Consider the following 24,964-nt stretch of genomic DNA (forward strand, 5'->3'; position numbering starts at 1 on the left):
GAGCTTCATTCTGCCATTCTTTATTAATGTAGACGCTGGCCGGAGTTAAATTAAAGTTAATATCGGGGACCTGCCACTGGCAGTCACACTTGGAGAAACAATAAAGTAAACGAAATAATATAATAAAGACGACACAGTCCGTGCGTAATCCGTATCCTCTCGTGGTCTACAATGAAGTCCTTGCCTCAGTTTAACAGAGGCAAGACTTTTACATAGTTCATTGCACATTGTGAATTGGGTATAAATAGTTGGCAAGCTTTTAAAATAATTAGTCAAATTAGCTAGTTGCCTTTAACCCAGTTGTTTATAATTAAATGCAGTTTTCAGTCGTTATTTTACTTTCTACATTAATATAGCTTGTAGCGTAAGTGCCTGTACTGCTATAAAACACAAGTTCAATAAATTTGCAATCGTCCGATCCAGATGCAAAATGGAGACTGTTAACATTCGCAGTAGTCCATACGGAAAAGTGAAACTATGTGGTTTTGTTGTTAACTAATTACACCTGCATTCTTTCTCTGTTATACCTCTGCATCGTCTTAGAATGGAGTCTTCTTTCATGTATTCATTAACTGTGAATCAATTGAAAAGGTTTGCATACCATTTCGTATGCTATGTAAAGTCTTCCACTATAGTATAGGCTTCGATGCCTTTCCGTTGGTTCTGTGTTACCTGAGTGCAAAACGTGTAAACGACAGTCACTGCAGACAACAACAAGAAGAAAAAACCCTCAGACAAAAGAAAAGAGTTTAATAGCTCACCCAATTCTTTCATATCCCAAACGAAAGCATGTTCAGGGTTAGTATAACAACATCAAGCGGTCTACCGTCACCGAAATTACAAATACGCATCTCGAACACAAAAACAAGTAAAACTATATGAACTATATACATATACAGGCAGCTCAAATCAAGCGCCCTCATTATTTTATATCACCATGATCAAGTCTTAGTAATTTATTTTACATAGCATTACTTTACTGTCATATCAACGCAAGTATGAATCAACCAATCAGGCTATTAGATACAGCGTTAGAAGGGCAAAAGTAGCTTGACGGCTGCAGACTGTCTATGGGTTAGGTTAGCATGAAAGTTATTTTAGAATGGTAACAATTGCCCAAAATGTATAATGTTTCACATCGCATTAGTTCAAATTTACTTGTTTCTCGCGGTTAATAGTAGAAAGTTAACTATTGTGCTTCATGATATCTGAGAGATGTCACGTGAAAATACATGCTGTGTTAACCCCGTTTAATTAATGAACGCACCGAACGTAGTATGTATTTCGATGTGACATAATTTAAAAAAGAAGCAATCAGGAAACATCAATCAATTTTTAGTGAGTAAAACATATTTTATTCCGAATAATCTGTGATTTGTTAATGTATGTAACCTAAGAATTCAAAAATTTCTAGTAAATGTAGTAAAGGAACCTTTGCAAATAGTCTAAGTAACCATGTTGGACGGGGAAGGGGACGTGGACGGGGACGGGGACGGGACAGGAACAGTATGACACCATCATCTCGTGTTCCAATATATATGTATATATCAAAGTGTCCTACCTCGAACCTGTAATAAAATAAATAACGCACTACTTCTATCGATAAGTCTTTCCACTTTATACTTCATCGAGTGAACAGATGAGGGTACGTTGCGAGATATCTTTCAAAAACAAGTCGATGATTCTAAGTTTTGACATGGTATAATTAAGTGACCTATTGAGAAAATATCGTTTCTGTGATTTTTTTTTTGGGGGGGTGGGGGATCGTAAGACTTTAGTAATAATGACACAATTTAAGAGAAAAAAAGGCTAATTTAAACAGAGCTTGAAAATTGTAACGTAGCGAATGGGCAGACTTTTGTAGCTCCGTGATATAAAGGGAAGACGTTCATGGTTTAGTTCGTAAGTCAAGGGGGCTTTAAATAGGCATATGCTACCTTATATAAGATTAATCGCATATGTACCCGTATTCATTCGAAATTTGGTATTAAACTCGATGCACGTATCAACGAGATCTCTACACTGAAGAATCTAGTGAATCCTGCCTATATCAATAGCTGACCGACTACTGATAAATCTGAACCCAAAGGCAAAGCCAGACCAGCACCTGACAATGGTTAGAAATCTGCTGATCACTGTCTTTGAATCGTCCGGGGAGGATCTGCTGGTCTAAACCTGAACAAGTGCTGTCTTGAAGAAGTATTTGCCCTCAAAGAGCAGCAAGCGACCATTGTGACAGACCCTATTGACACTAACACACTAAAAACAGTAGTTGACTACTCAATCCTTGCAGACCAAAACAACTACAGAAATCTGAAAGACCACCGGGTACTTATCTTCCGTGACAAACACTCGAAGTACCTGATGAAATTTAAGGTGCATGTTAAATGTGGTGTATTTGAACCTAGAGAAGAAAGCTCCTACAATCAGCATGTTACTGATTCCTATGACTTTACCAAAGATTCTCTGCTTACATCAAGTGTAAGTGAAAACCACTGTTGTCGACAATACTAACAAGTACATCAAGTTCTTTATATCAAGCCTACCAAGAACAATCCTGACATAATATTTCAAGCAGGTGTAACGGTCAGTAATCAAATTCGTCATCCACAATCGTGGTAAACGCCTCAAAATTAGACTTGCGTAATCTATGATATTTTCGTCGTTAAACGCTGTCACGTCTGCCAGCAGTTTGGTCAGTTCAAATGTCCACAATCCCTCAAGCGCCCATTGCAATGGAAAACTTAAAACGGAGAAGTATCAATTGCCCGGCATCAAGTGTTGTATTAATTGTAAACAAAGGCTAATTACCGAAACAGTGATTCCCATGCTGCCATTACTTTGTCATGCCAGAGCTACCCCGAACAACAGAAACAAAAATATGCACGTCAATCCAATTTTACTGCAATTTAAACGAATAAGGTCCAAACAGGTACATGGTGACAATTTGCTTCATTTTCTCATCTGGAATTTACAGTCGCTGTGTAACAAATGTGATGATGATTATGAATTTGCTCTAGAAGACAACATTGACATAACTCTATTTACTGAAAAGTGGTTATCTCCCACTATGTCGTAAATAACATTAAAATGTGTGGTTTCAACCTTCATCACATTTACCATACCCTATAAGATTGTCCATGTGAAAAAGTATATGTCGTTCGAGTACAAGAAGAGGTTATAATAAATTGAGACCATGGTAGTTTTTTTCCTGAAACTGGTGGGTATTCTAAAGGTCATTATCCATACCAGTAAATGTAAAATGAGTTAACTAATCTTCTCGAGTACTAGGTTGTTTTCTCTGCAATATACACTTTGCTATACCTCCATTGCTATATATGCATTGCTGTAAAGTCATTGTGGTGCATTCCTTGCTATATCTTTCTCGTTATATATACCTTAATGCTATACGTTCATACTTACATACTTTAATTGCTATAGTGTCAATGAGAGCTTACACCGTCAATACTTGAAAGTCATTGTTTTCCATTCATAGGCCATCAGCTGAAGCTCAAAATGTGGCTGTAAAATCAGTTTCGTTCCAGCAACACCGGGTCTAGATTTTTAATGCATTTTTGGGTAGTTTAATGCATCACAAACATTATATCAAAAGTTCTCCAAAAAATTTCCTGCAGTATTTTTGTAAGAAACCCTTGAAATTGGGTAAGTTATGTAGACATTACGTGCTACGATGCTATGTATTAGGAACACGTGCTAACGTTAGATTTGGTACAGTGGTGCATACATACCACAAGTTATATGTTAAATTACGACTGATATATTTTTTTTGTATAATAGTTGGGTCAGGGTTACAAGAATGGTGGAAGAGGATTCTGGTCTAAGGGTCAGTGAGGGTTGTTTTCAGGCATTACAAGTTGTGCCCCCCCCCCTCCATTTTCGCCAAAATGGTAAAAAATCACATTTTCAACTTTGAAATATGAAATACAATTTTTGCACATTATAACTTAAGGGTTTTAATTATAAAAATGTACCACTTTTGATAAACTCAGATATAATGCTTTGTAATAAATCAAATATTTTTAGATTTTCCCCCTATGTTATGAATGCATTTCGTCTGTGCATGTATGCGTAAATATACACATATAATGAAAAGTTCCTCTCCATAATTGTTACACTCCCCATCCAAACTGTTTTACAAATGCGACCCCCTCCCCCTCTACTTTACATGTAGCTAAATCCCTAGTTACAATGAGATGTACCAATGCCCCAAGACCAGTGAGCTATTTCTTTTGTATAAATCAATATATAAGTTGGCACACTAAGACGTCATGGCATATTGTAGATGTGAAATAAAGTTATAGTCGGTATATATCCGTTACCTTAGTACTCTTTCTACAGTCTCCTGCAAAACTAGGTACTTTCTCCTTGTTACTGAAACGACATGTTTATAATTCGTATTCCTGCAAAAAGAGTTTCCAAGGGAGTTAAAGCATAAAAGAAAAGATCGACAAGGTTTCGAATGGTATTTTGAATAATAATAGTTCTATATTCTACAAATAATATGAATAATAAAGGTGAATGGTACAAATAAGTGAATAACGAAGACAGTTAACTTAAGCCCCAGATATAAAGAAATAATGTATCTATTAAGACTGGGTCGATACACTCAATGGTGTAGTAGAGCTGGGCCTTTGCGATGATTCAAGATACAGGTTCTTCATCAAAAGGCGCGGCGCAGAATTAATAAGTAATTAAAAGTTCATGCAAGGACAGTTGTACTAGTCTTAACAGTATCCACTTCAATTCACTGCATGGAAGTCAGATATGGTATGGAAAAGGGAAAGTCTATTCCGTAGTAGAGGTGAAGATAATCAGATGAAATAAAAGTCACTAAAGACTTGAATATCCTTCAGTCAAAACTTGAACAGATGCACAGAACATATTAACAATATGAATAAAACAGGTAACGAAATGTTACGGCAAACAATAAAGAACCGTGATATTGGAACAGGGTCAGGGGCGATGGTTCCCCAACAACAGTATATAAACCTTTGACTGGTTTCAGGACGCGGTATTTGCGTCATCGTCATCAGTAAATGTAGTTGTGAATATGCAAGAGGTAAAGCATGCCCATAACACCCTCCTCCCCCCTCCCATCCCCTCTAAAAAAAAAGTGTGATTTGAAGAAAATGTGGATATTTATCAAAGGTGTCTGGTAGGTAGGGTAATCTACGTAAAACTACTAATAGCTAAAATGAATATATGAATAAGATCATGTTTACTGGTTCCTTTAAACTCTGGGGAACAAAATAATGACAACATGACTTTGAAAAAGTTAACCCTCTTCACAAACTTCAAACTTGATTAAAATTTCAGACTAAGATATCGAGATTTAACACCATCACAGTTCATCCTCCAAATCATCTTCTCCTGCATCAACAATCTCAACATCTTCTTGGAAGTTGCTGCAATTTCCATATTTACATAGGTCTGTACACGGTAGTTGTGCATTCATTCAGGAACATCTTCCTTTAAGACATTTGCCGACTCTACAGCTACTGCTGACACACTGAAGCAAAACATCTGGGTTAGGTGGCTTCGTCATCCAAGTGATTATAAGGTCATCATTTTCAAGTTTACATCCATGTCCCTCTGGTGAGAGTGCATCAATCCTTGGCTGCAATGCCCTACTGTGAATAGCAGCCTGGTTGGTGCAGCGCTTAACATGCGGGATCAGAGCATCTTTTGTTGGTGGTAAACTCTGCTCTGAGGAGGAGATGAACAGAACACCTTGTACCATGAAATTGGATATTTTTGAGTCTCACATTTTATGATGGGGTACCAATATAATTACAGTTCAGCTAGAAATATGTTGCAAATTTCTTTAATAATTTCAATGGAAAGATTAACCTGATATTGCATCTCAAAGCGTTTAGAGAATTTTTTAATTTTCCTTGGGGGAGGACCCCCATATTCCAAAAGTCCTAGATCCACCCCTGAACACTCAATGAACCACACATTGAAGAGAGTACTTTACCTTTCAAGATCTGTATGTCTTCCTTGTCAAGAATTGTATCTAGTTTCTTCAACATAGAGAGTGGTACCTCACTTCAATGGCAACACGGTCTTTTCCTATAATATTCATAAAATCTGGGCTCATCTTTTTTCCGCTCTGCTGCTTGTCGAAGCAATACCTTAATAAAATGAAATAAAAAAAGCACATTGTTTTGCATTTTCTGTTGATCAAAATGTAAGTTTGAACAAATAAGAACTAAGACAATTTTATTTATATACCATGTGATCTGCTCATCTTCTATGGACAAACAAAGACACATTCAAATTTTGCAAACCAGTGTCATGCAAAAAAGAATTAAAACAGGCTTTTTTTGACAGTACAGTACATTATATCTTAATGTTATGGTTTAAATTATACAATGGTAGATTATATCTGTTACTAATAAGACAGATACTTGTTCATTTTGGTAAAGCTAGACAGGCTGACCATAAGACCTTGCAAACCTAACCTTATTGCACCTTTGTTACACTTATTTTTCTAACTAATATATTATCTCTATCATTCAAATAAGGGCCACAGTAAGAAAACTATGAAGCCTGTATTTAACACTTAGGCTAGTGCCCCAGATGGAGAATTTGAAACAAATTTTCGTTCCTACCACCTTATAACAAAACAAATCAGATGACCATGCCACTAAGTAATTATATTATGTTCAGGTCCAACACTGTGCCCTTTGACTTGGATTCTATCCCTTAAGAGCTACTGATCTTGCATTATGCAACTTCTCTTAACACTTCAACTATGCCACAGAAGTACAAGTAGAGTCGTGTAGTATGCTTAGGCTTACCTCCATCGAAAGTCTCTGCCTGCTGCAGCTTGTCCCGTTTGCAACGCCTAGTAATGTATTGTTTCTTTTCCCACATATAATAAATTGAACAGGCAATACACCAGAGCTTCTGCTTGGTTTCCTCGATCTTTTCCGTCAATTCTTCGTTTAAAATCATATGGGGTCCTCTGGAACTGTCCGTTTTCTTGCAGCAATGTGCTTGCTATCAATGAACCGCCTGTAACACTTATCGTGGAACCCCATCATACTATGCTGTTGAACACACGCTTGATCGTAGTAGGCCATGGAGTAATCAGTAGTACGGCGATATCACTGTCTCCGCCGCTAAGATTAAGCCAATCTTTAGCGCAGGAAGTAACTTTATTCCATCGTTTATTCGTCAGTGCCTTGAATGCTTCAAATTTTACAGATTCAATGTGCACTGAGCACTGTAGATTTCCGTGTGTCGGAGACTGACTAGCGCCCGTGGGAGCCGCCATGTTTGTTGTTTTCTACAAAGATTGCACACAGAACTCATGGCTCATTGGACAATTCATATCACATGGTACAGATATCTCACTGGCGCACAACTTTTGAACGTAAAACGGCAGGTTTCTTAACATACGCAATAAAAAATATAGTTCGATCTTTCGAGCGGAATTGCAAAAAAACTGCAGGAAAGTACATGGAGAACTTTTGGATCATTAATCTTAGTTAATTTATGTATTCAATGCTGTAGAGAAATTTTAGACCCGCAGTTGCTGGAACGAAACAAGCGAATTTCGACCTTCAGCTGATGGCCTATCATTGCTATACACTCATTGTGGTACATTTATTGCTATAAAGTTTGTAATGCAATCAAAAGAAAGTTCGGATCTATTAACTTTAATTGTTATCTTCATCGTCATTTACTGCTATAAAGTCATTGATAAAGTACATCTATTGCTATAGGTTAAACTGCTATAGCTATACTTTCATAGGTAAACATCTTAGTCACAATGGTCAGGCGTGACTGTCATTAAATATGATGGTCAAATTAAGGAAAACACATAACACAACATGAAACAACTAAGTCTCTGTAGTGTTACCGCCGATCAGATTCGCAGCGTCGTAAGTAGATTCGTCGTATAAAACACCTGAAAAATATAAAAATGAAAAAGATTGACATTATCGGTTAAAAGGTTTTAATAAAAACAGTTATTCCAGCTGCAATGATATTGTGTTTCATCGGCAAAGATTTCCGAGTGTTTGTTCAACGTTTACTGCACTTACTGGGCTGGAAAATGGGGAATGAGAAGAGAATGTTTTTTGCTGAAGTACGCGCATATAATTCTAATATCATACTTAACGAAGTTATTATTTCCCACCGACCTTCATTTTTAGTGGTTCAGGGTCGAGCAAGTTGATCAATGTTGACTATTGAGTGCATATTTTGACTAACCTGTTGTTGTGTAACATTTTCTTTATCCCAAAAGGTGAGAATTTATTATATGTGAGTGTTCACAATGATGACTATTTCTACAGGGTAAATCCAGTCTTCTCCATGCAGTGAATGCGAACAGAATTAACTCTTGCAGATTGAAACATTAAGTATGTTTGAATAAGCTAAATTGAACTGAAGTCACTTTTGATGACAGTAATCTATTTGCGTTCTTAAAAAAAGGTAAAGCCTCAGTTAAAAGGTGTGAAAGTTAGAAAAACTTGTCTTATGTCAAAACCAAAAAAAGAAAGCTCGCCAAAACAAAATCTAGAACCGTCTAATTATGAGAGTTTATATTTTACCATCTACCGTAAATGATCCCATAACTATATTTAGATTTCACGTGGTACAAACAGTCGTGATAAAAAAGATTATGATAAAGGTTATGAGATGGTAACGGTGGACTTGTTACTGGAATTGATGATGGATGATGATGGTTGTGATGGTAGTGGTTGTGATGGTGGTGGTTGTGGTTGTGATGGTGACAGTTGTGTTGGTACTATTATTCATTACGTTGTACATAGATACCTGCAATACACGCTGTCATGAAACATGCGATAGAACCAGCAATCAACGACCGCAATGCGACCGACGCGAGGTCACCTCTTCTCTCTGGCGCCATTGGTGTAAGCCCGCCCAACAAGATACCGATGGAGCTAAAGTTTGAAAATCCACACAAGGCGTACGTGGCAATTATTTCAGATCGAATCTAAAAGAAAACACGACGCAAAAGAAAACAGATCAATCTCGCATAATCATCCGTCTTTCCATGCATCCATCTTAACTTTTAACTTTGTATGGAACATGTGTTTACTTCATTAGATTACAGTTCGCTTACATTAAAAGATTATTCCAGTCGCATTTCTTTCTATATATAATGAGTAGAACTTTTTTTTTCATAAATCACAATCATTAATTTCGTTCACGTTGGAACAACTGCAGCATGTTCGTAACAAATATATATCGGCTTAAACACACTTTTAACATATCGTTTTCAGAAGGTATTCATTTTCATGAAGTATTCACGATAATTATTAACCATGTACCATTTGATGAATAGATAGGAGCGGGGGAGGGGAGTGGGGGTGATTATGAGACCACTGTGGTTAAACACTGAAAAGAAGCGAGTATTCTTTACTACAAAATGTGAATGGGACAATAAATTGGTTTATACATTGAGCAAAGAGTTATATTGTTCAAACCATTACTTATATAGTGATGAATTTATATGACCATGTCTTTTTCATTTCACTATGTGTTGCTGTGCTACTTACATCAGAGACAATCGGTAGCCGACAGCTCGTCAACATTTCTGTTGTCTGAATTGCATATTCAAACATCATGCTGAAACTAATTCTCTGTGTATTCTGTGCCACAATTTCCAGTATTTGTTTTCAATGTAAACAGCAATTTCTAGTCACAAAATGTTTTACTTTCTCAAGGCAAAGGCACTTTTTTTACATAGGACCTCATCAAATGGTACATTCCAATCGAAAACATGGAAAATGGGTAAAAGGATGATTAACATGTGTGTTCGAGATATGTTAGATTGCAGGGCCAGTGCAGGGGTTGGGGATGGGCCTTGACCGGACCTGTTGGACTCGTGACGATAAGTCGTATTATGATTTGCTTTCTCGCTTCAACAAGAACGACGTAACACTCGTACCTTTCAATGCACTTCTTACTTGTGTTCAAAACGAAGTAACACTCGCACCTTTCAATGCACTTCTTACTTGTGTTCAAAACGAAGTAACACTCATACCTGTCAATGCAATTCTTACTTGTGTTAAACATGTGAACATCCAGTGACAAGGGAATCAACCGATATTGGCACTTTATTGTAGTAATGAAATGCTACTAACTGCAAAAACAGAATTGATTTAAGACCATATCCGATCATTTGGTTATGGCAATAACGTTATTTACAAACTCAATATCTTAGTTTAACACAGAAGGCGTAATGCAGGCAACTAGTTCGAAGAAATCTCAGTTTCGTCGGCCTGGTTACAATAAATCAGATATACTTTACCGACATATAGTCTCCACTTTCATTTTGACGGTTTGCAATGTATTCCGCTAGTTTTCCATACGCAACGAATTCATTCAAAAACGTCTTGTAGCCAACTAATTCCGCAACGATACGGCAGTCCTTTACTTCAACACCCATGAGAAGTGCCAGAGGTACAAATACGTATGAACAGATAAACTGTGAGGAAAGTAGAACACTTGAAAACATATATATGTATGAAGAAAAGGAAGACAGAAATGTTTGTATTATTTCAAAGAAAGTTCGAGGTGATAAACTGCACTATTGTGAATTATAATTGGAGTGTTAGCTCAGTGGTGCCGGTGCCTTCCAATCATAAGGTCCCCTGTTCGAGTCACTCCTGTTCGATTAACGTATGTCGTCCAGTTACAGAGTTGTTGACAATTGACAATTCATAATCATGGACGTTAAATATGAATGTATGAGACTGACTTCGGTCAGCTTAGGGCTTTGATAAGCCAATGAGGCTTCTTCGCGAGTTCCTGCTTGCAGGAGGATCTAATATATATATATATATATATATATATATATATATATACTAAAGAATCCAATATATCTTGTTTTTGATTGGTGTATGACCGATATGAAGACGATAGTCGGTAATCGATTGGCAAAAAAAATATCGATAATCGTTCTAAAAATGGTTCTATTTCATTGTTACCTTGTTCAAAGTGTTGTGGAAACATGGTGGCGTGGGCGGAGGTGAGGGTCTCTTTCACTCAATCCATCCATCCATCCATCCATCCATCCATCCATCCATCCATCCATCCATCCATCCATCCATCCATCCATCCATCCATCCATCCATCCATCCATCCATCCATCCATCCATCCATCCATCCATCCATCCATCCATCCATCCATCCATCCATCCATCCATCCATCCATCCATCCATCCATCCATCCATCCATCCATCCATCCATCCATCCATCCATCCATCCATCCATCCATCCATCCATCCATCCATCCATCCATCCATCCATCCATCCATCCATCCATCCATCCATCCATCCATCCATCCATCCATCCATCCATCCATCCATCCATCCATCCATCCATCCATCCATCCATCCATCCATCCATCCATCCATCCATCCATCCATCCATCCATCCATCCATCCATCCATCCATCCATCCATCCATCCATCCATCCATCCATCCATCCATCCATCCATCCATCCATCCATCCATCCATCCATCCATCCATCCATCCATCCATCCATCCATCCATCCATCCATCCATCCATCCATCCATCCATCCATCCATCCATCCATCCATCCATCCATCCATCCATCCATCCATCCATCCATCCATCCATCCATCCATCCATCCATCCATCCATCCATCCATCCATCCATCCATCCATCATTCATTCATTCATTCAATCAATCAATCAATCAATCAATCAATCCATCCATCCATCTATCCATCTATCTATCCATCCATCAATCATTCAATCAATCCATCCATCCATCCATCCATCCATCCATCCATTCATTCATCTACCAATCAATCAATCAATCAATTGTCCCTCCACAGTATGTTCCAATCTTTGTGATATAACATATCTATGTCATATTGTTTTCTGTCAATTTTCAGTTTCTTCTTTGATGTATAATATCTCTTCGTAAGGTTTGATAGTAACGATTAATTGGTTGAAATAAAATAAAATTAGAACTGATGTGACGTACTCTGGACAACATTACTGCTGCTTACTAAACCTGATGTTCAACGTACATTTCAATGGACCTGGTCAAGTTAAACATTTGAAATACAAAACTTTTGCAAAGTCATTCTTACATTCTGACAGCTATAAACTACAGATTTGCAGTTTGATATCCTTTTCTGTCAGCTTCTTGACTCTGCCCACAAATAACTGGAACATTTATGTAGTAATAACCCCGTCCCGGTGTCTGATGAGAAGTAAGACTAAGGTATTAGCATTTTTATAAGAAAAAAAACTTGGCTTCTAAAAGGGGTTCCCGCCGGGACTGTTCTTGTCAGGGCCCCACCTGGAACTCGACCCCCACACCCAGTTGCTACATCCCACATATGGACGTCTGTCGAAAGGAATTGATATTGTTTGGTGTATCAATTAGAACCATTTGGTCATAAAACCATCGTAACTAACCTCAAATGAGAGTTCGTCCCAACCTAAGAGACCTCCGATGTATCCCAGAATGCCATTCATCAAAGCCAGCAGTGCGATGAATGCAATCAAGTTACCGGCGATGTTAAGGGCTAATGGTATGGCGGTATAAGCACCGTATGAAGCAGCTTCAATGATATTCCTTTGTTCTCTGTAGATTTGGAGATAACGCAACTTTATAGGACGAGAATAATTTACCTTGCAAGGGTTGTCGATGGCATTATTCGCTCAAAATAAGACATTTTTTGACACTGTTTGGATGATATACTAAACGTATATATCGATGTAAGCTCCGATATGAGCTTTAACGACATTCATTTGTTATTATAATAATAATAATAATAATATACAATCCTTATAAAGCGCTTTCCATGAAATCTCAAAGCGCTGTACAGCATAACTTTCTAAAGCTTAAAATTATAATAAAATGCACAATAGCATGAAGAGAGGTAAGACAATAAAAAACATAAAAGAATAAATCACTCTAAGCAATTAAAAAATAAGTCTTCAAATTCTACTTAAAACATTAAGATTGTTCAAATTGCGGAGATCTGAAGGTACAATGTTAAAGCCTAAAATTATAATTAATTGCACAATAGCATGAAGAGAGGTAAGATAATAAAAAACATATAAGAATAAATCACTCTTAGCATTTAAACAAATAAGTCTTCAAATTCTTCCTAAAAATGTTAAGATTGTTCAAATTGCGGAGATTTGAAGTTAGGCTGTTCCAAACAACCGGAGCAGCGACAGAAAACCGTCTTCCTCTGTAGAACTTGGTCCTCGAGTTGTGGGTGACGTAGAAGTAGTTCGGACGATGAGCGGAGAGACCTATCATTATAGGTATATTAGATAACACCAGTGATATTAATATGTTAAATTTCAACATTTGTTTAGATGATAATCTCAAGGGTCAACACACAAAGAAATGTCATCTAAGTTCTTTAGAGGCACTAACAGTAACGACCATATACAAACCAAGCGGTAGCTTTAGCATGCCACCATTTTATCGTTCTAATTGGGCTGTATTGGTAAAGGTGTTTAACTTTAAGCCTCACGGTAAGAAATATCATGAATGAAGTAATACAGATTAAAAGCATGAACGACACTACAGTGAAGGTGCCTCATTAGCCACGGAAAATGTCGTCAATTTCTTTCTAATCTTTCTTTAAGTATTTCCCAATTGCACCAGCTGCATTGCATTAGATCCTGGTAGAGTAACCAACGAATTACTTATTTACTCCCCCGACCAAATAGAGAGAGAAAAAACGGAAAATTATGACTAAAGATGATCCATAAACTCATTCTAATTGATACTTTCAGACTTGGTGAACAAGTTGGAGTGGTAATTAACAACTTCCATATTACTGTGGCCAAACAAGAACTGAACAACAAACTAAAAATGGATGAATCAGACTTTTATATATTTGTATATTTCGACAAAATTGAAGTCACATTGCAATTCTTTACCCTTTTGGTAGGTCCATTTTGTCAACATCTGCATGCCGCGACTTCTCAGTTTCCGGATAGAAGAGTTTAGAAATAGCTAGAGCCGCTGGAGCAGACATCACAGATGCGGACAATAGATGAGAAGCACTAATTCCAAAAGAGACGAAGGCGCCCAGGAGCCCGCCAGCAATCGTTGCAAACCCACCGGTCATAACGGCATGGAGTTCTGACTTGGTCATATCTTTTATCATTGGTCGTATCAGTAAAGGCGCTTCCGTCTGCAAAATAAGAACTACCGTGTTAAAGCAGCTGGTTTCATAACGAACATTTTACTCACTCGGAGTCGCTATAGTTGTGCAATACCGAAGTGATGCACTAAGAGTGGGGGTGGGGGTGTGGAGGGGTTCCATGCTAGAGACGATAAAACGAATATTTTGAACAAACAAAAGTAAATATTAAGACACATTCACTAAAGAATGAGAATTCCAAAACATAATAAGTTCAACGCTTTTCTGAATGTTTTTCACATTTCGCATCTTAGCCACCTTACAATAATAGGGAAACTATCGGACTTGGATGAATGTTAAAATTCATTATTAGACAAGCAAAACATAAGCAAACCATCTCATGATAATGTCACCTCTGAATAAAGAGAGGGTTAGTCCCATGTTGCAAACTTCAAAACTTAAAAGGGTTTACATAGTTGTCGTAGTAAGAACGAAATATTTCCGAATAGTTAATGTTCAATTTCAATTTGTAGCCTAATAACTTCAATCTTAACGAGGTGAATTACTTTTTCGTAGGAAAGGAATTAATAAGACAGAGAGCATGTGTCTCGTTTGACTTTGAAATATATAATTATATATATTTTACTACTTGGCATAATAATTTTAAATGTCTTCTTTTATCTTTGAAGCTGACATGTTCTTTTATTTATGTCAGCCTTTTGGAATATTATTTTCGAATGCAATTCGAATGCACTAATCTTCCAATTGTTGCTTATACTATCATAAATCTGGGGGACCAGTTTAAAAGATAAGGCTTCAGCAGCTGCAAAATGTGCTCCAGCAAGGCTGAATCAATGTCAAACAATAGAGATTATTGCGGCAGACAAGCAGCGCCTATTATGTAAAACTGTACGGCACAAAATATTACATCCTGCAAGATTTACAACCTGCATGGCTCACCGGGGATATACTGCAGCCTCCTCAGGGCTCTATTTTGGACACAGTACCTAAGACGAAGAAGGTGACGGTGGTTATTGGGGGGGGGGGGAGGGAGGGGAATATTATTATCCTTTTGAATGACCAAAACTGTTTACCCCTCCAACAAAGATGTTGCCAGCAGCATTCAAGGATTCAGGGCCTGATGTCTGCATTGTTTTCTGCATCAGCCATGCAATCTTTTTGATGATTACTTGCATGACCCCCAAGTAATAGAGAACAGATATCACGGTACTGAAGTATATCACAACAGGCAACACCTACAAAAAGAAAATGCTCTTTAAGAATTGATCATAAAGTTCCGCCGTTATACTTCATAACATTATACATTTTCATGGCTAATCCTATTCTTCGTCGTTCGTTTTAATTGGTTCCTAAATGTTCAACGATAACATTCAAACGAAATAGTTGATTGAACACTACTGTACGTTTGGATGAGTTCCTTAAAATACATATACGATTTAAGTCATTTTCCAATTCCACAGTGACTAGAATTCCGTAAGTCTATAATGTCAACGTTCTACGAAAATAGAATACGGTAAAGGTGGCTCTTACTTTGAAAGCGAAGAAATGGTCCTGATAACTATCCCCGAATACAAACTTGGCTCCTTCATCAGAAAAGTCGAGAAATATTTGGACGACGTCTCCCAACCATTGGAAAGCTCGAAAACCTACTTGGGTTCGGAGAATGACTAATCCAAAAATGAATTGCAACGCGCAACCCCATAGGACTGGTCTCCACTTAACCTAACATGCACGGGGAGAAGAAAAGAGAAAAACGTTGTTTCGATTAAACAGAAATATAGAATCGTTCTCGATACGTGTTACATGTGTGAAAAGCTACGTGAAACATGCACGGCATCCTCGATCAACAAGCAATAGCAATCAAAGAACAATTCGAACTGTCTGTATGCTTCGAACAGGAATAACGAACAACATATGTCTTGCAGGGGCATGTTCCGGAAAGGGTGTACGCCGGGCACGGGTCTCACATTATGAATTGTTTTGTTTTAAAGCAAAGTACATTTCCCAGCTGGAAAACTTTACCATGCTTCTCGTGCGGGCCATTTCTCACTTGTTGCCGATGTTTTCTTCTGTATTAATGTCGGTAACTAGCAAAAATATAGCCGCTACGGTCTCGTCTTTGGAGAACTGGGTTCGTCATTTTTTTTGTTCATATCATAATAACAAGAAGACTTTATAAGATCAGCTATAATAAAGATATTATCTCATTGATTTTTAGAGAAGCTTGGTATATAAACTCACTTGTCTGGGATATTTGGACGTCACGTAAGTAATGAGAATGAGGACAACTAGGCCACCAGCAGATACGAGTTGTTTGGGGTTTTCAAGACGAAGTACAACCACTACAGCAATAACAATAATCAGAAAGACAAAACAGAGGGTCCTGACGAAGAGAAGAATGAATAAAACAAAAAACGATGAATTTAATGAGAAGAATTTGACTTTACATAATTTTTAATATTATTTTAGGCGTTACTTAAATTTTAATAATTTATACAGTCACGTACTTTAATTTGCATAAATTGCATATCTAGAGTAAGAAAATACATCTTGCTTACTGTTCAGTTTTTGGAGATCCGTACAGTTGCCATACTGTACAGATTAAGTCCAATCCCCTTAAATAAAAAAAATAAAAAAGATCTGTGCCATGGGATGGTAATTATGCAGTGATTGGGATAAGATAGAAGTGTTTTAGTACAATAGCCCGGCCTTTATATTACCCAGAAAAATATCTTCAGTACCATCTGATATACAATTAATATACAATTAATACTGCCCATTGAACCCTGTGATATCGGACAGTACTCTATTCCAACCATTAATTAACTAAAGCAGTGAATTCCATTGATGAAAACAAACATATAAATGGCTACGAAATATATTTATATTGCCTTATTGTGATAGGCTATAGTTCAACTGTGGTACGTCGATTGTAAAAAAGTTGCACACCGTTCTATTAGTGTATTGGTGCAATTTTCGTGAGCGATTTTGGGTTAGCACAGTTACTACATGATATCCACAACAATTTAGCAGATTTAGCAGAGGAATACTTATACTTATATGAGTTTTTGGTAAACGCTCTATTCTTAATTGCCAAGACTATTTTCTTTCTCCTTTTGTTTTATCTCCTTTTTAGCCTGCTAAGAAAGAGCAAAAGGCAAGGAAAAGGGAGATGGGAAGAAACGAAATGACACCTTTATCTCGCCTGTGTCTTATATTTTTCGTACAGAAGCAAGGACAAATTGATCAGAAATATTTTTTGCCAATCAAAACAATTTCTCAAATAGAAGCTGAGCTGTGCTTGGGCCGCTTTGTCAATCTGGTTTATTCTCCATATAATGAAATACTTTGAATCAATTTTATCAGTGGAATCTGCTGTTGAGTTCTCTTTAGTTCCGCTGACAAGCTGCGGTCTTTGAAATCACGGATAACTGTTTTGAGGAATCTCTGACGGACACTGCTGAGCAAATTACTTGCACATTCCCGAATTTAACACATCCTGGAATTGTTTTCAATCTTGTCCGCTACACTAAGACTAGGCACTGAGCGTCAGTAAAATTACATCCAACTCTCCAATATACAATATACTGGACCTGCGATTTGTCTCATTATTATTGAAGAAAAGAGATTTTTAAACATACTTTCACAATTAGCTCATAGATTGAGGTATACTACAGCGCTATACGAAAAGATCTGTAAACAGGATAGATAACGTGCATTAGGACCGAGGACCGAGAGTGATATCTACGGCTCTGTTAGGCCATATGGGACAGTGCCCTCTGCGACAAAAAAAATCCTAAAGATTCCCATCAGACTATATATAATACGCTTACGACGACGGACTCAAATACGTCTACCAAACAAATATTGCGATGCTTTTGAAATTTAATATTTCGATTTTTTTTTTTCAATCAGCACGCTTTGGCTTTTCATGTCGGATATGTTTGTCTCGACTTAGTGTTTAAATGAGATTTAATGGATACCCCATCCAAAAAAATCTTGATGCAACCTTTCATTACTATCGTCTCCATTACTAATTAAGAAGTAAAATTTGGTCTGTTTTACGTGGTCATATTGGGAATACATTTTTACCTTTGATGACGCTTGTTTCACTCTCCTTTTACCCGCTGGTACAAAGTTCTATCACACTTAATTTTAAACGTTTAAAGGAGCTGATAACTGCATAGCTTCGAATAATCGGCTTACCATTTCACCTTGCTGCCCATGTTCTCCGAGATCATTGTAACAGGGCGTTGTAAGATGTTATTCCATATGGCATCTCCATGGAAATCTCTGATAAAGGTGTACACGGCAGCACATACTGCAAGGCCAGTCAAAATCAACATCACTTTGGCTTCCTCGAAATCTCTGCTGCATGCGTATGTCAGACCAGCCAGATAAAGCAGTAAGGCAAATAACAGAATCGCCCGTTTGACGACCACTTTATTCTCTGCCTTCAGTGTCGGCTGAATAACGCTATCGATGTACTAGGTTAATGTTAAAATGAAGAATAAAAAAAAAAACACTATTCCAATGAGTGTGAATTCATTCCTTAGAGTGTCGGATACGAAGATGGAGTGAATTCAGTCTTTTTTCAGATTGTAAATGAAGGATAACTTTTTGATAACAGATTTCGCCTTCGCATACCTCACCGTCTGCATGGGGCTTTGCTATATATCCGCTAAAATTGAATTCTTCTAAGAATGTATTTCTATGTATTAAAACGCAAAGTTTAGTTCATGGAGAGTGAATTTAAAAGAAATGGGAATTAAAGACACGTTTCATTACAACTAATAAGAAATATATCATTTTTGCAGTTTCAATGCTTTTGTTACATTTAAAGCCAATCATATTGAATTGTTTTCATCGCTAATCAAATACAATTTATATTGCTACATTATTATGGTAAATATTCGTGAAATTATTCACATACTCTCTAATTCCAAAGTGTGAGAAACTTATTGTTTTAGAGTGTCCAGTATGAAGACTATGTAGAAGAATCGTGAATTTTCCCCCTGTTTACAGAGCTGTTAAAGACATCATTTTGGAAGATTTCACTCTGAGAGAAAGACAGATCCAATATTCGAAAGAATTAACATTGTGAACACTCTTAAAGAGTAATGTTTCACTCCTTGGAATTAAGATCGTCCATAACTATTTGCAAAATTGAGCCATGCGAAGTGAATTAATATTTTGTCTATTGACAATATATACACCGGTAATTCTACGAAAGTTAATATAAAAATGTCAACGTCATACATTTTGAAAGGTTAAGGAGGAGCAATTGGAGGAAATGGAAGGAAGAAAAAACAGATGTGGAAGGGGACGGGCAAGAAAGGGGAGGGCAAGGAAGGCCAAGCGGTGGAAACGACTGTAAATTGAAATGTTGAACTACATGCACGTTAACTTACCTTCCACATTATAAACTGTACACCGTGCTTGCCATCTTCACTATTTGTCCCGCAGTTGTCGCCAGCTCCAGGTGTTTTTTCTGGATCATTTCTCTCAACGTCGCTGAAGGTCATTTCTGGAGCAAAGCTTGGATTTTGAAATCCATCAACGTGCTTCCTAGTCGTACCGGGAAAGGTACCGTTAAGAAGAGTTTGAGGTGAGATAAGTAACAGAAGCCAGATCGTTAGTCATGGTCATGGAGTATAGTAGTGAACAGATTTCGTAAATACCCGACATTGAGTAAATTGTCAGTTGAATAAACCTAACGGAAGAGGACTTAATGTTTACTTACTTATAATTATCGTACATATAAAACAAACGTTCAATCAAATCTTTAAAAAGTAATACTATATGTAACACTTATTCAAATGTGTTATGGATCAAGCCGAAGTTACAAATAACAATCACTTGTAACCGAGATCCACTCAGTAATTAAACAACAGGTTCAGTTTAAAATTCCTTAGGTATAGCATTTCATGTTGAAACACCCTCATTAAATTTGTATACAATTAGACCTCTAACAGAACCAAACAAAGTGCCACATGGCTCATAACCTACATAGAATCTTTAGCTCTGAAACCATCGAACAGTTGTTTTGTGAGTCTAAGATTAACACTGACAGTGTCTATTTCTAACCAAGGAAATGTGACACTGTGTTGCAGGTAACGTAGTATAGTAGTTGTAAATAAATTGTGAAACTCCGCTACAGTTCTCCATCCATTCGTTTATCACCCTAGCTGTAACTCCTTATGAGCATCTACATCGTGCCTCAGTTCTGGTTTTATCTTACTTTTATGGTTCCTTATTTGTACTACGTAAAGGAATTACGTTTTTGGTAGCCATTTTAGAAACACGGCAAAACACTCACGAACAGCCGAGTCCAACTAATAACCGTGCAAATTGGCTTCATGGTTAAGCCTAAATGAACGCGCTTCATGAAATCGTATTGTCAAAACGTGTGCAAACGTGCGTGTCTGTGTGTTCACGCTTTTGTATGTAAGAAGTATAGGAATCATGAATCTGCCTTCCAAGCTATACAGAATCTTTGCATTGACTAGACCAAGGTTTCAATTTGTGCAGTTCCACAAAACGAAAACATGTTTATGAAAACACAAGTTGATGTGTTGTGTTAAACATTTAAATTGCTTTGAAACTTCAAATGGATGTATCTAGTCATCAATAATTACGAACTAGTATATAATAGAATTGATCAACTCATGGTGACGCTTTGCTACTAGACTTGTCAAGTTTCGCCGAACTAAATAAGACCGATATGAAAGCGCCATCTGATAATTTGTCCACGATTTGTGAGCCACATACTTCCATGATTTTGAGCACTTAAGAGTTCAGAAAGGAAGCCTCATAATTTTCTATGTTTAATTGATATGTGTGTGCGTTTTAGAGTATAAAGATGATTGATGATGGGTGTAGCCTATAGATTACATGTGATAAGGATCGTCGTGAGTTCCATTTGACACGTACAATGTATCATTTGTTTTCTCTGTCGCATTTGTTTTGACACGTACGTGGTTTTATTACAATATGTCTGTTCGACTCGCTTGGTTCACCCACTCTACCAGTGTAATGTACAATGTGCTGTGTGCAATGCTCTAGGTACAAAGTAATATGTGCTATGTTCTAAGTACAAAGTAATGTGTACAATGTTCTACATGTGTGCATTGTTCGATTTGTACTGATCTTGTTCTACCACATTCTCTGTGCGATGTTTACAAAAAGTGTTCTGCATATAAATTTGATGTACAACATTCTACTTGTATGTGTTATTTATACTATGTTCAACGTTCTATGTGTCTTTCTCATTTAGGTACATCTACTGTGTATGTGCTGAATGTCTATACTAAGTGTTGAAGGTTGTTTTTCCGTAACAGACATTATCAACATTGTTAACATTTAGCCGGTCAGTAGAGCACAGTAAACGGACAGCACAGTTGGGTGCAATTTCATTTGCTAAAAAATAAATAAATGAAAATTACCGTTGCAGCACAACTAACTACAGAACGATATTTGTAGAAGGCTCTGTGTGTGAAACGACTGACCAGGTTGAACTGATTAAACTAACATTTGCTACTTAACCTGTCCTGTTAACACAATCGACTTGTAGTGCGAGTACAATAGAAGTAAAAGGCTCATGCGTTAGTACTGGTACTTGATCTTACTCTGCATATCTACACTTGACTTAAAACAAAAAGCATTAAAACAAGTAAACCCTATGAGCTTGAATACAGGCAACTATGCTTTAAACGATTGTTTTTGGTGTATAACATGTCATACTAAATGTGTAAAGTAACAAGAACTACGTTCCACAATACAGACCAACGCGTAAGCTTAGGCCTCTAAGCCTATTACAGCAGATGTATGAATCAAGCTTATACTTGCCTATTACGATCGAGACGACAGCTGTTATCAATAGCCATTAAACATATTTTGGCACTATAAAGACTCTGTTGATGGTTTTGCTTTTTCGGTGGAGGCGGGGCAAGAATATAGTTTCATAGCTTTCTAAATTTTATTGACCTAATTATATTTAAGCACATTTACTTGAGAGGACTGGACATGGCAATTAACTCTAGCTACTTTAATATTGTAAAGAAAGTAATATATTTGGAAAGGCTCACGTATGGTTGCTGTCCTGTGTCGGGTTTATCGTTTCCACTCATATGCTTAAGATGGAACACTTCACATGCACAGAAGTACGCGATCTGCTCCGGATAATTGGAAGGACTATACGTTAACACTGCGTGCCATGCTGTACACTTAAAATCTTGTTAAAGACGTGCATATAACGAACGTTTACTATTTATTGGCAATTAATAGTTGTTTATGTAGGATCTTGATATCAGTTTAAATTTACAACAGTTCTATTTTGAAGTACTCTGTGATGGTGGTAACAGGCAAACGATATTGCAGTCAAGTAAATACTGCTTGCATTGCTAAGTATACGTGTTGGACCCGAGGTTATGTTTGCTAACCTTTCATCGAGGGCTCAGGCTGTATATGAGACACTGATCTTGGTTATCGTCACTCCATCTTGTATACCTTTAATAACAGATGCGCTTTACAACACTCTACTTCTTAAACGGGCTCAATAAAGTGCTAATTTATTTTATGCAAACTATTCACACAGTTGCCATATTTTTGAGAATGACTTCGTAATCACACAACCCCCGGCCTGCATACTATACACAAAGTACAACTAGTTTCGTCTTTTTGCGGGAAACGGTACCTCTCTAGTCTGTAGGGATCTTCAAAATGTATTAATCACTCGACAGTATATCAGCCAGTTGTATTTTTGTATTATGTACCGTAACAATTATTTAAAAGGAAATCCACTGACTTCGAGATTTGATAAATAGGATTTTGCGTTAGTCACGGCTTTCGGCAATCTAAAATTACAATTTATCCTCTATACAAACATGCGTCCACCCACCCACTCATGCATCCATCCACCCATAGATCCATCCATCCGTCCATCCGTCCATCCGTCCATATGTCCATATGTCTATATGATGTCTGTAATATGATAAAAGTCTAAAAGATAAAGGTGAAATTTCCCTGATTTCTGTCAATTCTGAAACGTTTTCCTCTCACTTTGGTAAAATGTACTAACCTGAAGCCTTGAGCGCTGCCTCAGAGTGATAACAGAGTACATGTAATCAGGGAGTTGTTAGGATAATGCTGTGTAATTCTGTGGTACAACACTTTGCAAGTCAACAATTTTTGAGGTATAGTTTACTTTAGTATTTCCCAAGTGCTAGGAAGCCACCAGAAGCAAATTGGAAACACTGCAAATGTAACGATCGATTATGAACAGTGTTCAGAGATTTGCGAGGCAAACTTTTGACCGTCGCACCGCAGCATCTGCCCACTTTCTTAAATACCGAGGTAGATGATGGCATCTCATTCACCATCACTGCAGTGCTAGTTGTTTCGAAACCATTGAAAGAACAGAATCACTCCCCAGTGTCCAGTTTCCAAATCAGAAATGCCAAATGAACGAAAAATCTCCCGTAAACTACACTGCAAATCATGCATTTGGAATAGGTCAAGAGAATATAGTCCTGGTGAGGATTGATCCGAGAACCGAATGATTGTGGGCGGGACACTTTAACCGCTATACCACGCCTTCAAGTTTTACGAAGCATTTCTTTTTGAAGTTTCGGAATCCCAACTAAATTAATTACTTTCTTTCAAGGTAGGCTAATTTTAACTAAGCTGTGCGCACAAGGACTAATTTGATATATGCACATACATGTCCAAGGTTGCAGCTTGCAGCGCTTATAAATGTACCTTCTTTTCCGGTGTGGGTGGACTTTAGGTCTATGTAGTGGTGCATTATAGGTTTCTTTACTTAAAAATAACACTCTTGTTACTGTCACTGGCTCGAGTTTATTGCTTTAACTCGACCTTGACATCAGTAAAATGACCGCCGACTGCGAGTCAAGTCAAGTCATGTTCAGAGGTGACTTGAGGCAAGTCATATTGGGTTAACATATATCTCCAGTGAAATTATTTTGGGTTCAGGCACGAGTCAATTCATATCATACACTGGGGTTGAAAACAGGGGCGGAATGGAATACTCTTTCTCTCTTCCAGATAGAGTATGATGCTCCTTCAATATCATAATTTTTTGATAATCTACGTCTGCCGGTGGTGATGATGTCATGGGGAGAGGGGGGGGGGGAGATGTGGGGTTGGGGCGGTGGATTGAAGAAACAAACTGAAATAAATTCTGCATGAAAAGAAATGAAATGAAAACAAAAGAAAAACAAGAGAAAACAAATATTTCTAGCAAATGCAGCAACAGTTAGGCATAACGGCCAATGAAATAAGTTATTGTGGAAGCATCACCCAAACCTTTCCACACATATGTTAACTTGCTTGTCTTTTTTGTAAAAAATGTAGGCGATTGAAAGATAATAACTTTAAAAAATATTAACAAATAGCTCTTTGTTTGTGGTTAAAACCACCTTCACCAACTTAACTTCAAATATAACGATTACGGACAGATGTTACAGTCTGCATGTGAGTAAGAGTATTTACCGGCAATTGTTAAATTTATGACACCTCGTTAATTAAGTAGCAACCGAGAGAATCTGAGAGGGAGGGTGAGGTAAATCTATTGTACATAATATTCATTTCATTAATTTTTTAAAATTAATTACCTTTCATACAGTTTTGTTATCACCATCAAGATGGCAGTTGAAACAATTAAGGACACATGTTTCTGCCTGTTAACAGAGGTGTTCCACAGAGACTACGCTTTGTTGTTTTATAAATTGCCTAATTTTACGACAGTTCGTAGTAACTAGACAGC

The 24,964-nt window shown here is 37.3% G+C and overlaps 1 protein-coding gene and 1 long non-coding RNA gene across 3 annotated transcripts; both read right to left on the reverse strand.

Annotated features, from left to right (window-relative positions):
* Positions 1 to 4,088: 4,088 nt before the first annotated feature.
* Positions 4,089 to 7,613, reverse strand: LOC139966966 (uncharacterized). 2 transcript variants are annotated; one of them, XR_011792814.1, is made up of 3 exons: positions 6,825 to 7,613; positions 5,999 to 6,155; positions 4,089 to 5,722 (listed from the first exon to the last, which is right to left on the reverse strand). It is a non-coding gene; the product is annotated as an uncharacterized lncRNA (long non-coding RNA). The 2 variants fall into 2 exon arrangements; XR_011792815.1 differs by having other exon boundaries at positions 4,089 to 5,727.
* A 186-nt stretch (positions 7,614 to 7,799) lies between these two features.
* Positions 7,800 to 22,395, reverse strand: LOC139966944 (solute carrier family 28 member 3-like). Its single transcript, XM_071970450.1, has 11 exons — positions 22,266 to 22,395; positions 19,590 to 19,746; positions 18,385 to 18,665; positions 16,420 to 16,561; positions 15,709 to 15,900; positions 15,252 to 15,413; positions 13,952 to 14,208; positions 12,464 to 12,632; positions 10,313 to 10,489; positions 8,812 to 8,992; positions 7,800 to 7,939 (listed from the first exon to the last, which is right to left on the reverse strand). Exons 2-11 carry the CDS (start codon positions 19,701 to 19,703, stop codon positions 7,872 to 7,874), a joined length of 1,743 nt encoding a protein of 580 aa, XP_071826551.1. The 5' UTR covers positions 19,704 to 19,746; positions 22,266 to 22,395; the 3' UTR covers positions 7,800 to 7,871.
* Between the last annotated feature and the right edge of the window lie 2,569 nt (positions 22,396 to 24,964).

The sequence above is a fragment of the Apostichopus japonicus genome, chromosome 1 (genome assembly GCF_037975245.1).
Source record: "Apostichopus japonicus isolate 1M-3 chromosome 1, ASM3797524v1, whole genome shotgun sequence".
In the NCBI taxonomy this organism is placed as follows: Eukaryota; Metazoa; Echinodermata; class Holothuroidea; order Aspidochirotida; family Stichopodidae; genus Apostichopus; species Apostichopus japonicus.